General features: G+C 51.9%; 1 protein-coding gene across 1 annotated transcript in view; it reads right to left on the reverse strand.

Annotated features, from left to right (window-relative positions):
- The window catches only part of ERGIC1 (endoplasmic reticulum-golgi intermediate compartment (ERGIC) 1), a 134,213-nt gene extending 121,926 nt beyond the window's left edge, over nucleotides 1–12,287 (reverse strand). The window contains exon 1 of the mRNA XM_011987701.1: nucleotides 12,084–12,287. Coding sequence (XP_011843091.1) covers nucleotides 12,084–12,103 — 20 coding nt within the window. The 5' untranslated portion in view covers nucleotides 12,104–12,287. The remainder of the gene's footprint in view (nucleotides 1–12,083) is intronic.
- Nucleotides 12,288–12,658: the final 371 nt, after the last annotated feature.

Genomic DNA, 12,658 nt, shown 5'->3' on the forward strand with positions numbered 1-12,658 from the left:
CACACGTAAAGGGCCTAAAAGACTCTGGGTCAAGTCTCACGCTCACCTCTTAAAACACTTCCCTGTGCCAGGAGAAACCTTCCTAGTCCTTTGAAGGTTACCCTTATGACATGGTTCCTATAGCTCTTCTTATTGGCTCTTCTTACAAAGGGCACAGGGCATAACCCAAAGACTGTGGAGTGGGGGCCCAGATCAGCTGCAACCCTAGCTCTGCCCTCTCCCGACTCAGAGCCAAGACAGTTTCTCCCACCCTGCAGGTGTGTAATGACGGTGAAATGAGGTCAGAACTGTGAACGGCCTGACCTCAGCCTGGCACAAGGGGCAGGCCGGGCAGGACAATGGGTTCTTACAAGCTCCTGCTCCTGCCCCATCTTACGCTGCTGGGCTCAGAAGTGAGTCAAAGTACCCAGTGCTGGGCGTCCTGCACAGACAGTGCAGAAAGAGGCACTGTTAAGTCACGTAGCATCACACAAGGGATTTTAGATGCTGGGAGTCAGTCCACTTCCCTCCAGGAGGGTCAGTTTACAGGAAAGGCGGGTGCGGGGGGTTGCGGGAGGGGGAGAAAAACCACCAACCCAAATGAGGACTTAACCAGGTACTGAAGGCCCACATCACCAGAGAGGTCAAGTGCATGCCATGGACCCCCATGGGATGTGCTGAGAAGGGGACTTCACCTCTGGAGATGCTTCCCCAAAACCATAACCCTGTCCAATCAGGAAGAAACATCAGACAAACCCAGGCTGGGGACATTCTACAGGATGCCTGGACTGTCTTCCTCAAGGCTGCCGAGGTCATAGAAAACAGGGACCGACTGAGAAACTACCCCCACCCAGAGGAGCCTGGGGACACACGGGCTCTGAATGCAAATGTGGGACCTTGGATGGGCTCCTGGGGTGCCACGAGGACATCAGTGGAAAATGGGCAAAATCCAAATAAAGCGCAGAGTTTAGAGAATATTCACGAGCAAAGGTCAGCTTCTTAGTGGTGAGAATGTGGTAATGGAAGGTGGGGACCCTCGCGGAATGGATGTAGGGTGTCTGTACTAGCTTTGCAGCTTTTCTGTAAATCTCAACTATTCCAAAATAAAAAGTGTATTTAGTTAAAAGAGAGAAGCAAAATACCAGAATTAAAGCATGACTTTTAAATCATGGGTTGAAGAGCTGGGGTTGTCTGTTTGGCTCAGCACTATGTCCCCAGTTGCTAGAATGATACCTGGCACACAGGCCTTCAATCCATGTGTCCAACCAACAGATGACTCTATGGCCTAGCCTGCTCCTGGTCTGTGGACAGGGGACTGGGGGACTGGTCAGAGCGTCCTCCGGCAAGATGACCAGCTCTGCCCGCTGCCCACAGGCAGTGCTGCATTTCCTCCTGACTCCCCCGGCAGGGGCTCAGCATCATCTCTTGCCCACAGATGCACAGGGTGGTAGGAAACGGTCACCAGGCCTGGCCTCCTCTCCAGCAACCAGGGCCCCCAAGGCTTCGACTTCTACAGTGCGTTGCTCCCAAGGCAACAGACTATAAACACAACTGAGTAGATGGGGGGTATCCATGGAGGGGTTGCAAGAATATCAAGGCAACAACCCTCCCCTCCTGGGGCATGAAACCGGCTAAACCAGCTTCGGCCTGGAGACAGGCACTCGGGTCTTAGCTGCGTCACCCGCTGTTTGTGATACCTCGGCCAAGTCCTGTCCCCGCTCTATACCTCTGCATCCTCCTCAGGAAAATGGGAAAACGGGAAACGGCTCCTACTGGACTTGAGGATGGACTGAGGGAATCCAAGAAAAGCCTTTAGTCTAGCACTCAATAAGTAGGGACTATTGTGGGCCCTACTGCTGTCACAGCATAGCCCTGGGAAGTCACCTGACAGACACCCCAGGGGCTGAAGATATTGAAGGATCTGGAGAAGGGGTGTGTCATTCTAAAGGGACCTGGGCCAGCCCTCGGACCAGCAAAGAGGCCAGCAGGTCCAGTGGCAGGGGCCGGTGGTGCCATTCCCGCACCATCAGAGGAGGGGAGCCCCAGCTGACACCTGACGGAATCAAGGTCCTAGGGTCAGGCCAGGTCCAGGGTGGGACGGGGCTTAGTGTGGGAAGGGCCCCCGAGACTGCCTGTGCCCAAAGCAATTGACTTGTGAGTCCCTCACTCCTCTGCCTCCAGCCTCAAGTCCACGCCCACCCACCAGGCCACCTCCCAGGAACCCAAGGTCCTGCCCACCCCGGGCTTGTCCTGGTCACACTGCCATGTGCGACACAGAGGCAGCACCTTGCCTGTCACAGGCCATCGTCAGCCCTCAGAAGGATTTGTTTGGTGTTTAACAGAAATAAAATTGGGATCAGTGGCCAACCATTTTCACACAATTTATCAGATCTTCACTGTCTCTTGAAAAATCAGGGCATCTGTAGGCAGTAAGCAACAGAGCTGCAGGACAGCTGTCCCTTCCCTACAGGGCCTTGCGCTCCAGGTGGCCACGGCCCACATCTTGCCCAATCACCTACTGAGGTACCTGCTGATACATGGGGGCGCCTGAGTGTGTGATCCTCTGGCCACTTTTTCCCTTACCACAGATTGGTGTTTGACGTCTATGGCCGTGTGGGTACCACAAAGGGAGAGGGGTCTAACTCTGGGTCTGGCCATCCCAGGTGTTCTCATGTGATCGCATCTGTGCCCTGCAAACCCCGGAGGCCCTGGTTTTACCACGTCCACCCACCAGAAGACCCACCACTGACATCTATCACGGCTCAGCGAGGTGCACAGGACTGTGCCGCCAGGAAAGGCAGAGGAGGGAAATGTCCTCCCGCCTCCAAGTACACTTGTCTTACATTCCACATGAGCTCATCTCACCCTCACAAAATCCCTGCAAAGAAAGTATGAACACCCTACTTTGCAGATGAGGAAAACTGAGGCTTGCAGAGGCAAAGTGTCTTGTCCTGGGCCCCGCAGCTGGTAAACACTGAGGAAGGGATTTCAATCCAGAGAGTTCTGTCGAATGAGTGCAATGTGAGGGTCGGTTCCAAAGGCGCTTGACAGCGTTCGCCAGGGGACCTGTGGTCAGTCCCCAGAGGGGTGTGCAAGGTAGAAGGCCATTTGGAAAGGGTGGCCAGGGTTGGACCGCTACATACGACTTTCCCCTGAAGACTTGGAGATACTTTCTGCACACCATGAACATACTCTTGGACCCCGCAAGACATCAACACAGCCAAATATCACCAGGGTTTCCCAAAGTTCTCAAAGGATACGCTATGTAAATTCTATATGTCGGTAACTCCTGGTGTGAAAGTTGGAGGGGAGAGAAGATCTAGTGAAGAATAAAAAAAATCAACAGGAAGAAAAATCAGCAAGGCAGGATAGCACCGTGTGAGGTGCCAGGCTCTGGGATCCCAGCCCCGCACCTCAGCAGCTGTGTCCCGGGCCATTCCCATTCCAGCTCTGTGCCTTGGCTTCCCATTTAAGAATTGAATTAATAAAGAAAACATCTGCAAACCACATACCTGATAAGGGGCTAATATCCAGAATATATAAGCACCTCCTCAAACTCAGTGGCAAAAATAAACCCCTATTTTATTTTTGAGACGGAGTTTCACTCTGTCACCCAGGCTGAAGTATAGTCGCACAATCTTGGCTCACTGCAACCTTCGCCTCCCGGAGGTTCAAGCTGTTCTCCTGCCTCAGTCTCCCAAGTAGCTGGGACTACAGGCGCATGCCACCACGCCCAGCTAATTTTTGTATTTTTAGTAGAGATGTGGTTTCTCCATGTTGGCCAGGTTGGTCTCAAACTCCTGACCTCAGGTGATCCACCCACCTTGGCCTCCCAAAGTGCTGGGATTACAGGCATAAGTTCCCATGCCCGGGCAAAAAAAAACCCCAATTTTAAAAAGCACAAAAAAATGTGAATGGGTAGTTCTCAAAACAAGACATATAAATGGCCAAGATCTTGAAAAGATGCTCAAAATCCCATTCATCAGGGACATGCAAATAAAAATCACAATGAAATAGCACCTCCATACCTGTTAGGATGGCTATTACCAGAAAAACAAAAGACGTGTTGGCAAGATGTGGGGAGAAGGAACCCTTGTACACCATTGGTGGGAAGGTAAGATAGTGCAGCCACTATGGAAAACAGGAGGAAGATTTCTCAACAAATTAAAAATAGAGCTACCATAGGATCCAGCAGTCCCACTTTTGGGTATTTATCCAGAAGAACTGAAATCAGGATCTCAAAGACATCTGCACGCCCATGCTCACTGCAGCATTATTCATAACTGCCAAGATGTGGAAACAACCGAAATGTCTATTAATGGACAAATTAACAAAGAAAATGTGGTATATATACACCCTGAAATATTACTCAGCCTTAAAAAAGGAAATTCTGTCATTTGTGACACCACTGATGAACCTGGTGGACATTATGTCATGTGAAATAAGGCAGACACAGAATGACAAATGCTGCATGATTCCACTTACATGAAGTATCTAAAACAGGCAAATATGGCGAAACCCCATCTCCACTAAAAATACAAAATTAGCTGGGCATGATGGTACATGCCTATAATCCCAGCTAGTTGGGAGTCTGAGGCAGGAGAATTGCTTGAACCCGGGAGGCAGAGGTTGCAGTGAGCCGAGACTGCACAATTGCACTCCAGCCTGAGCAACAAGAACGAAAAAAAAGGGTGCTCTGATGTTAGGTATTCTTACCACACAAAAAATAACCAAATTAATGGTGTGACCACACCATGACAGCATGAGATGTGAGGGGTGATGGAGATGGAGCTGCCCTATATCTGGATGGTGGTGGTGGTTATATGGTAAATCTTAAATTTCATAGAACAGTGCACAAACACACATTAATTTTATCATATGCTAACTTTGCCTAGCCCAGTGCTCAAGACATTACAAGCTGAAGGGCCGTAAGGCATTGCTAATAAGATAAGCATTACTTCTCCTCCAAAGATATTCAAGACCCAGACCAGAATCTGGGAAAGGAAAGTTAATTTATGAAGGGGCTATCACAACGCCAGTCCTTAGTACATCAGGGACATCCGGGTCCTCTGACTATACTAACTGTAATTACAGCCAGGCCTCTCATCTCGAATAGGATTCCCACCTTTTGGAGAAACAGAATGGTTTGTCCATTTCAAGCGGATCTTCCTTCCTGTGTAGCTGTGCTGCCTGGCAGGTGCCAGGAGGAAGGCTAATTGTCAAGGGCATGAGGATTACGCTGTCAGATGTACCAGCTGTGACCCAGTATTTCTGAGGGTCAGTTTCCCTGGACATAAAACAGGAAGGATCATGCCCACTCAGAGGGAGAGGAGGTATCTGTAAAGGGCCCCATATGTCCCCTGGCTCTTGGCTGTAACAGGGAACCCTGAGTTCACCCTGCCCCTCCCGTGGGTCAAGATTTTTTTTTAAACAAATACAGCCAAATGTTGGAGGTTTTTTTCCTGTCCTGTAATTTTCCCACATACACAATCAATGTAATTAAGTTAATAGACCTAAAAGTTAAAGTTGACAACAGACAATTAAGCTAATTGCCACTTCCTTAAAGGATCAATTAGGGCTGTGTTTCCCAAACTGTGTTTTGAGAAATGGTACTAGCCGCTCCATAAACAACAGGCCATCTGAGTCTATACATGTGGTAATGCTGGGCCGAACCAAATAACTCTGGTTCGTTCAGTGCTGGACTCTTCAGAGCCCTTAGTGAGGCAGCCAGTGCGGCATGGAGAGACACAGAATGGTGGACACTGAGTCAAATCAATCATACAGACCAGGGCTTTATATATTTTAATGAATACATGAATCACCTGGGGATCTTGTTAAACTACAGATTCAGATTCCAGGTGGACACTGAGATTCTCCACTTCCAACAAGCTCCGAGGTGCTGCTGAAGCTGGCATCTGGGACTGCACTTTGAAGAGCAAGGATATGAGTAGAAAGTAACGGCCCCTCACTGTCCACTTTACTGGTGGGGTAACAGATTTGCCGAAGGTCATGCAGGAGTGATGGGTGGGACCACAACTCCATGCCCCAGTCTCCCGAGGCAAGGCTCTCCACCGCCACCGACCTGGCTTCCCTGGTGCTCTCAGCACTGCTTCCTATTGGTTCTCCCAATTCAGAGCAATTCTCCTCAGTCTTGGCTGTGCATTAGAATCACATGAGAGACTTTAATGTACAGCCAGGGTTGAGACTCACTGATTTAGATGTACCGGGTAAGCCTCACCCCAAACGCCCTCTTCACACCCTGCCCTATTCACACCCACGCCTGATGAAAACTGGCTAGGAGTAACTCCAAATAAAATATGAAAGGATTACCAGATGGGGAATGCAACTTAACCAGGACACAGCTGACTAAAGCCCTGTCTCCTGCTACTACAGCACCATAGTCAGGAGTCCAAACTGCCTTGGGAGGAGAGCACATTCCATCTCATTCCACATCCCAGCAAGCAGGTAAACACGATGCTCTAAGCTGGAAAACCCCCAGCGGCCAGCACGGGAAAACTGAGCCCCTCGAGGGTGATGCCATTAGCCGGCGTGAGGGTCTTTAAAGACAATTTCAGAATCAGGTGTCAGGCTACATGAGGCTGGGGGGAAAAAGTTGATGGCTTTAAGCTTCTTAATGAGCGCTGCTGGGTGAGGATTAGTGAAGAGAAATCCAATGAATCCAATTAGAAGAGTTCTCAGTTCTCTCTGAATTTAGTGAATGGAAAAGAGAAAGCTTTAGAGATGAACCTACAGGACACAGTGGAGCTCTGGTGCCAAAAGGCAGTGTTCCAATCCCAGCTCCAGGAACAGGAACGACCGTGTTTCTGAACTCTGAGGCACCTCCACTGGCTCATCTGTAAAGTGGGGTAACAACAGTGCCTGCCTTGTAGGACTGTGGGGAATTAAATGGGCTGACACAGTAAGATCCTCACAACAGTGCCTGGCACTAGCAAATGTTCAATAAACACGAAATACTGAACTTTTCACATAATTTTCTCTCTGGTCTAATTTTTATTTTCTTTTTGCCCTGATTTTTAAGCCTGTGTGTGTGTGTGTTTTGAGACAGGGTCTTGCTCTGTTACCCAGTGTGGAATGCAATGGCATGAACCTGGCTCACTGAAGCCTCCACCTCCTGGGCTCAAGTGATCCTTCCACCTCAGCCTCCCAAGAAGCTGAGACCACAGGTGCACATCACCACGCCCAGTTATTTATTTTTTTTCCATAGAGATGTGGTCTTGCTATGTTGGCCAGCTTGGTCCTGAACTCCTGCAATCTTCAAGCACTCCTCCCACCTCGCCTCGGCCTCACAAAGTGCTGGGATTACAAGTGTGAGCCTGGCCTACATTTTTTTTTTTTTTTTTTTTGGAGACAGAGTCTTGCTCTGTCAGCCACACTGGAGTACAGAGGCAAAATCTCAGCTCACTGCAACCTCCGCCTCCCAGGTTCAAGCAATTCTCCTGCCTCAACCTCCTGAGTAGCTGGGATTATAGGCGTGTGCCACCACACACACACCCGGCTAATTTTTGTATTTTTAGTAGAGACAGGGTTTCACCATGTTGGCCAGGCTGGTCTCGAACTCCTGACCTCAGGTAATCCGCCTGCCTCAGCATCCCAAAGTGCTGGGATTACAGGCATGAGCCACAGCACCCGGCCCCTATTTATATTTTTTAAAACTTGCCGTAAAGTATATGTTCTTGTCAGCTTCCTTGGAATTCTTTCCGGAAGAAACAACAAAGTAGAAATACAGGCATTCATGTTAGCTGCTCTCTACTGAATGTTAACTCTGTGCTCAGAGGCCCCTGTGGTGGCTGGGGCTTAGCTTGGTGTAGGAACTGATGGGGCTACAGGGTCCCATTCCTTATTGGGGCCTAAGGAATTAAGACTGGGCCACGTGCAGTGGCTGATGCCTGTGATCCTAGCACTTTGGGAGGCTAAGGAAGGAGGATTACTTGAGGCCAGGAGTTCAAGAACAACTTGGCCAACATAGCGAGACCCCATCTCTATATAATTTTTTTAAAAAAAGAAATTCACACTGGATCCTCAGAGCAATGAGACCCATTTGAAGGCTGAAATCAGGACATGAAAATATCAGATCAACTTTGGAAAGCTCACTAGGAGTCCTGCGGAGGTCTGGGCTATCCCAGAGGGGGAGAGACCACTCGGAAGGCCAGAGTGAAAAGTGGTAGAGGCCAAACCAAGGCCCTGCAGCAGGGCCAGCCCATCAGGGCCGCAGGACCTGTGCAGGCACACAGGGTCGCACACTCAGAGCGGTCCTGAATGCTCTGCTGCTGCCGTCCTGAAATTCTTAATACTCTTTCAAAAAGGGACTCCACATTTTCATTTTGCACTGGGCCCCACAAATTATGGGCCTGATCCTGCACTGCAGGGACATCGCACTTGCCCCTACATCTACTCTATCAGGTGAGGCAGCGAAGTTTACACTCCCTCCTTAAAATGAAGAAATGGAGGCTCCGGCAGGGGAAGTCAATGGTCCCCAGGGCGCATCTGGTCAGTGCCAGTACAGCGGCACCCCCCAGGTCTTGAGGTTTCAACATGGGGGCTACCACTGTGGGACAGCAGCCACCTGCACCTCCCGGAAAGCAGTGCTCAAGCACCACTGCGCCTGGGTACAGAGCTTCCGGATGCCGTTATCTTCCCTCCTCACCCACCCTGGGCTGGTGTGCAGGAGGCAGCAGGTGCTACTGGCCCCAGGCCAGCCGGAACTGGGAACAACACACACGGATGTGGGTCACAAGGTCAGTTCCACAACCGCAACATCCAGCCATTAGCGAAACACTTTAACAAGAGCAAAGCAAACACAATAAATCATTGAAAGCTCAGCCTCCCTCCCCTGCGCTCTGCCTCCTTCCTTAACCCCAAAAACAATCTAGCAAGGGCAGATTCAAGGGTGGAGAGGGGAGATTTCTCCACTAATGGCTGAAAATCTGCCCACTGAAGCTGGCTTATCAAGTCACGCCATGTCTATGGCTTCCTTGACAGATTTCAAGAGGCATCTCCAAGGATCAACTTTGGCTCGAGCACAGTTCTAGGTGCTAGAGATGCAACCTTGAAGCAGCCAGATTTTTATCCTGCCCTCAGGAGCTCATGTACTAATGGGAGGAAGAGAGAAGCAGCATGATAATTAAGTGAATTATATAGTGTGTTGGGAGATGATGGGTGCTTAAATAAAATGACACAAATAAATATGGCGGCCAAAATGGATGGGGTGCTTACTCTGTGTCTAAATGCTTTCCGCACCGCCCCATTCCTCAACTGTTCTACTTAGGTGGGTACTCTACTCATTCCCATTTCACAGACAGGACAACACAGAACTCAGTTGCACCAGGCTCTACAGGCAGTAAGAAAATCAGAAATATCCGTAGGGAAGGGCAAGAGTGCACTATTTTTCCTGCTTCTGACTTTAAGAAGAGGAACACAAGCAGGAAGACCGGTTTTCTCCCTGCTCTTGAACTGGGGGAGGAGGACTAATCATGGTATAACCCTCTCCACTCCCCACAATTCTTAAAAGAGCTGACAGGATGGTGGGCCCCTCCGAACTCTCCCTTTTCTCCCAGATCTAAGGCTTTGGCGCTAACGGCACCGAGTTCAAATCCCAGTTCCACCAGTTCATGCACTGCATGGCCAGAGCAAACGGCTTCCACTCGGTGGAGTTCCCCTCTCCTTTGATTTAAAATGAAGATTAAAACTCCCTCTCTCAGGTGACAAGGGAATCGATGTCTGCACCCCTAAGTATGTGTACAGCGGTAGATCCTCCTTGCGTGCCAGTTCACGCACAGCCCCACTCCTGGGACCCCATCAAGCCCTCCTCCCTTCTCTCGGAATGCAAAGAGAGCCAGACCACACGCCACCCACCTCCCCACGGTGGGGCCTGTGGCAGAGGGCTGAGCATGGAGTGGACACTTGATAAATGTACACTGAAGAGGAGGAAGGCACATGGGGATGGTAGAACCTTCTGTAGAACCCAGGTCCTTGAGCCTTGTAGTTCACAGAGCTTAAAGAGTGCAGGTTTGCTGGGCACACATGGCCATCCTCCAAGGTGCAAATGTGAAGCACTGAATCCATTCTCACCATTCCGCAGAGAACCCAAGCCCTGGGGGTATTTCCTAGTTAAGCTGGGCCCCCTGGCATCTGGGCGCTCAGGAACCTGAAGTATGCCAAGGAAGCCCCAGACTAGCCAGCTTCTCAGAGCTGAGCGTTTCTCTCTTTCAATATCAATGCCTGATACAGGCCCCTTCCAAGGCCAAAGGCTAGGGCTGGCCTCACCCATTTTCCTTACTTCCCTTACCTGCCCCTCCAAGCCACCAATTCAAGGAGCACATGGTTGGGAGCCATGTGTGACCTGAGACCCAAGTCTACCTTTCCCATTTAGCACCCATAAAGTCCAAGATAAGGGCCTCATCCCTACAGCCTCATTTCCTCCTCAGAAAGACGGAAGGGTGAGGTGCAGGGAGAAAGGATTAAAAGATCAAAAACATCAATCTCCCCAGCAAGCTCAAAATCACCAGAACCTACTGAATCACACAGGGGTGAGGGAGGAGGGGGTAGGAATCTCCATGGTCCGCCTGGGAAAGGGGAGGCTTTGTGGAACCAGGGATTGATGTGCCCACCACAGCTCTTATGATGCTATTAGGACTGGCCTTGAATTCCATCAGAGGGGCTTTCCTTGTTCAAAACTGCCCGGGTCAGCGAGCCTCAGGGCTGCCCGGCAGGGGCAAGAAGCCGGCAAACATTTGCTAACTGGTATCAGTGACCAGGACAGGCCGGAAAACCATGTCAGCCAATCAAGAGGTCCAAGGCCGGTGTCCTCTTTGGGCTGAAACTCCAATATATCCCATGCTATGGGGGTCATGGCAGGCTAAGGGCCTTTCTCCCGGGGTAGACTGTCACTTTACACTGCCTTCACACATAAGAGGAGGTGTAGAAATACCTCCTGTGGCACAGGCATCTTAATCACTATTTTGTGGATGTGGAAAAACCCCTCCTGGAGAACAGCCCCATCCACTAATGCCCTATCTCTGAGCTCCAAATCATGCCAGACTCTGTTAAGGGTGTTTCATGCACAAGCGGAGACCTTATTTTTAGCCCCAATTTGCAGGTGGTGAAACTGAGAGCGCTCAGAGACTTGCTGAGGTCAGTCAGCCGAGCAGCGACAAGGAGTTCTGAACCCAGAGCCCTTGCCCCTAACTTCTAGAATGTACCGAGCTGTTCAGTAGAAAGGGCAGAGCCAGGATTCTAAACCAGCTCCTCCCTGCATTAAAGCCCTGCTCTTTTCCCAGCCAAAAAAACGAGTGTGGCTGCCTCAGGCCAGAACATCCCGTGGGACTCCACACCTCAAAGGAACCTCTGGTGGAGATCTCTTCCCCCGCAGGCTTCCAGAATGCCCCATGCAACCTAGACCATGAGGCAGCTGGACCCCACAAAGGGCCCATTGTGGTGACTGCAGAAAGCCAAGGCCAGACCCTGGTGGCCCTTCTGCAGAGCCCTGCCCAAGGCGCCTCCTCCCCTTCCCATGGTGCCCCCATACCCAGAGGACAGGACTGGGACTGAGGGGGGAGGGGGAGGGGCGGGGGTAGGCCTCTAGATCTGCCCGGCCTGGGGGAGCCTCAGGCTTCAGAAACCTAAAACCCTCCAGCTGCCGTCAGGCTGCAGGGGGCCCCAGGCCCCTCTGGGCTCATTCCAGGTGCCCTGCCCCACCTGTCAGCTGGGGTGGGGTCCACCAAGGAGTCTCCGTAGAGGGAGGAGAGGGATGGTGGGGTGTAAGGGCTGTTCCCATCTTGGGGGACGGAGGAAATCTCTTTCCTAATGTGGGGGAGGGGAATGCAAGGTATCAGGGCAGGCTGAGGAGGGGGCTCGGCGGAGGAAAGGTGGGTGGATTTGTCTCCTTCTGCACGAGGGGGCCTCCGCGGCTCTGGCGTGGCTTCGTGTGCTGCAGGGGGCTCGCCTGGGGTCCCTAGGGGCCTGCCGAGGCATGCACAGGGCGGGGGGCCGCTTTTGCATACAGGGCGGGAGGGGTCCGCGGCGTGCCGGGGCGCGCCCTCCGCTCGCGAAGGAAACTCCCGAGTGGCCGGGGTCGCCACACTCACCTCCTGAAGTCAAAGGGCATCGTGCCGCCGCCTCCGGGGGTGGGAACGCTGCAGGCCAGGCGGGCCACGGCGCCGCGTGGGTCCGAGCCCGCTGCCAACGCCTCCTCCGGCCGCCCCGCCCCCGCCGGCCGTCCCCCTGACACTCGCCACTCGCCACTCGCCGCCCGCTGCCGGGAAGTGACGCTCCGCGCAGCCCATTGGGCGCCGCCCGCCCGGCCGCCCCTTCCGCCACCCGGTTAAAGGGGCCTGCGGGCCGGCAGGGAAGGGGCGGAGAGTCGAGGCTGTCGGAAGGGAAGGGAGTCCACCAACGACCTCAGTACTCGTTCCTTCAAGCCTCCCGCTTAGATTTCTTCTCCGTCTCTCTGGATGACCTCGGACAAATTCTCTGCTTCTCCGAGCCCCGTTTTTTGCATTTGTAAACAGTTTCACTGAACTGTGATTGAGTGGGGGGTGATACAGACTTTGGCCGTGCACAGCGTCTAGCTCTGAGTGAGGGCCTAATACTGTTGGGGAAGGGAAGAGGTCGGGCATCCTAGACTAATAAGGCGGACCCACCTCTGCGCCTGCTGTGCCTC

Source organism: Mandrillus leucophaeus, unplaced genomic scaffold (assembly GCF_000951045.1).
Source record: "Mandrillus leucophaeus isolate KB7577 unplaced genomic scaffold, Mleu.le_1.0 Scaffold314, whole genome shotgun sequence".
In the NCBI taxonomy this organism is placed as follows: domain Eukaryota; kingdom Metazoa; phylum Chordata; class Mammalia; order Primates; family Cercopithecidae; genus Mandrillus; species Mandrillus leucophaeus.